Source organism: Bactrocera latifrons, unplaced genomic scaffold, assembly GCF_001853355.1.
Source record: "Bactrocera latifrons isolate USDA-ARS-PBARC rearing strain unplaced genomic scaffold, ASM185335v1 scaffold_28, whole genome shotgun sequence".
Lineage (NCBI taxonomy): Eukaryota > Metazoa > Arthropoda > Insecta > Diptera > Tephritidae > Bactrocera > Bactrocera latifrons.
The window spans coordinates 1,935,032-1,938,076 of record NW_017536407.1 but is presented as its reverse complement, the minus strand read 5'-3'; the positions used below and the strand labels follow the sequence as shown (position 1 = coordinate 1,938,076).

At 32.7% G+C, this 3,045-nt stretch overlaps 1 protein-coding gene across 1 annotated transcript in view; it reads right to left on the bottom strand.

Moving 5' to 3' along the window:
* The window catches only part of LOC108970050, a gene marked incomplete in the record, with an annotated part of 187,068 nt that overhangs the window by 121,572 nt on the left and 62,451 nt on the right, over positions 1–3,045 (bottom strand). Inside the window, 1 exon segment of the mRNA XM_018935160.1 lies at positions 90–312. Coding sequence (XP_018790705.1) covers positions 90–312 — 223 coding nt within the window.

Genomic DNA, 3,045 nt, shown 5'->3' with positions numbered 1-3,045 from the left:
AGTTTAGTTTTAATTAATTTACATTTAAATTTTTTTCCATTTTAATTTTCTTAAGAAAAATCTTCCTTAAACAAATTTGTGTTACTCACTTGTGCATTTGAGCTCCTCTCTCAGCTCATCGGCACCGAGAAAACAATCTCGCCTGCCGTCGCATAATTTCGATAATTCGAATAATTGTAAATAATCTGTAGACTCATTAACTTGACAGCCAAAATAGCCATCTTCAAGATTTAGAAAAAATACTTCGCCACCAAAACGGCTATTTTTCAAATGCGCTTGGTCCGATCGTATCGTTTTGATTTGTGAATGTACCTGCAGAACGAGAAAAAAAAATTTGTTAGTGGTATTCAATAATTAAAAAATAAAAATAGTAAAAAGTAATTAAAAAAAATTTTTTTGGTATAACAAAAAATTAAATTATATGAATGAATTTCAATTATGCCTCAAAACAAATTTTATGCTCAAAAATACTTGAACTGTGAAGAAATATTACTAAGCCAATAAAGAAGAAGAAAATATATTCTACGGCACTGAACGAATTATACCACTAAACAGTAAACTGAATGTGTTGCAAGGCATACTTAAATTGTGTTGCATGCCTAAAATTRCTTCTCAATTCTCACATGCATGCATTTCCGGGTTCTACTTTTGGGCAATTCATTGCTTCATTAGTAAAATTTAAAGCTTTTCATTTTTATTTTAGTTGGGTGTTTATAATATTTTTTAGCTTTTCCGCTTGTCTTCCGATTTTCGCTTCTATTTTTTTTTTTTGTAGTTTTTTTTCCAATTAGTGTAATATGTAAAACTGTCTGTACATAATTTGTTTTTTTTTGCATTTTAGTCTGCAATTATTTGGCGTGAAATATGTCGAAATCGATTAGGAAGTTCAGTAATGTGAAATGAACAATATGAATGAGTGTACGAAATTGCCAATTATGGTCTATTCAAGCCTAAAATGCTTCAATATACTAGTTTCATAAGTAATTTGTGTATGAGTATTTTTTGTACAATGAGCACTATGTAAGCAAGTCAAAAGCCTTAACAGCTGGCYGTTATTAAAGCTTGGGAATAAAATTTGAGAATCTTTTTATTTTTAACAATTTTGGATCGCATCTTTAGTCCCCCTTTTAAATAAAAATTATAACATTTAAAAATATTGCTTATTTGGTATAAATTCGCCTGATTCCAAAGGGATTATTACAGCTCTGTGCAATCTATGAAGAATTTGTTCGGAGCGGATGAAATACAAGCTGAACGACCGAAATCAAGTTTGTATATGAAAACTTTTGCATTTGAAGATATATCTTTACCAAATTCGGCATGAGTAATTGTCCAAGAGGTCCTTGTAATATCCGAAWAAAATGTTCAGATCGTTCGACTATAGCATATAGGTGCCATACAAACTTAACGGTCGGAACCAAGTGSTTGTATAGAAAACTTTTACATTTGACGAGATATCTTCACGAAATTCRTTACGTATGATTAACAAGGCAGTACTATAATCTCCAAAAATATTGTTTAGATCGRATTCCTACAGCATATAGCTCCCATGCAAACTGAACGATCGAAACCAGGTTCTTGTAAGACATGTTTGTATATGAGAAGGACACTCCAGCTTTGGAGCAATTGAAGTTAAGGTTTTTTTTTAATTTCTGTTTTTTTTTTTTTTTTACTGAGAAAACCTCTAACAATTGTTCATGCTAAGTGTTTTTTTAATATCTGTTTGYTAAATTTTTCTACACAACTTTTGCATGCTAAATTGTTACGCTTCGTTGCGCGTTTTCTTCGGATAATGAAAAATTAATGTCTACGTAGACTTCAGTTTCAAGTGAGAATGTTCTAACAATGACGTGCGAGTATAAGAAAATGAATTTAATAATATAAAATAAATATAAAATTCGAGCAAATAAGAGACAGGCGTTAAGCCTATGGATATGGCAATACAATGCCTAAAGGGGAAAATAGTTGTATAAGAGTGAACTATAAACTAGAATCGCTTTGTCTCAAATGAATGCTATAACTCTTAAAAAACTTCGCTTAACTTGAAAAATATTAATAWAATGATTGTACTTTTCGCCTGTCATTTGTCAGTTAAATAAATTTCACAAGCCTTAAACTAGTTTTAGAACATTCCCCAAATATTTGACTAAACTATAACAAATCATATAGCATAACTGGTGGCATATACTAAATTATATACCAAAAATGAGCGCAAAATTGCAAATTCACCAAGGAAAATGAAAATCATGTGAAATATTTCAATAACTTCACAAGCGTGTGAGAATCGATTTTTCCTGCAGCAATTGGCTGCCTGAAACCGCAGAGGCTATTGACTTTCGCACACTGCCACACGCTTTGTCAGCGGCCATCACTACATCACTACTCATACATAGAAAAATCTATCCATATTTCTTTCAAGCAGCAGCGTCTGTCAAGTTCAAGTTTGTGGATGCGCCGATTTTATCAGCTGACACTGACTGTGCGATTGACTGACTAACTGACTGACTACTTTGACAGACAGACATCACCGCATTGCTGGCATTGCTTTTTGTGTGAGCGCGCGTTAGACACGAGCTGCCTCATGCCTTCTATTGACACTGCAGCAATTAAGTGCTATTGCAATTGTTTTACCGTTGTTGTTGTGTCTTGCCACATTGTTGTCAAATATCGTTGAAGCAAGTGTGGTTGCAATGTGCGTTCGTATGTGATCTTGTGTGTGTGTATTGTGGTAGCATGAAAAATCTGCTAAAGTAATCTATAATAGTGACCTTGTGGCAGGCATGCTGCTTCATAAATGAGTTGAAAAACTTTGCAAATTTATTCATTTGAAGTGTGCAACAACAACAAAACCAATGTTAGTTACTTGCTGTGTTATTTTCAGAGTTGTGTTATGTTTTTATTTGCTATTAGATAAAAAGCTCATCATTGTTTTAATGCTACTGCACTTTTAGTTGTTAGCTGGTAACAGCTGCGGGCATAGGAATATGCACGGTTTGTACTTTAACGAAGCAAACTTTTTTGTGGTAAAATTAAAAAAAAAAATTG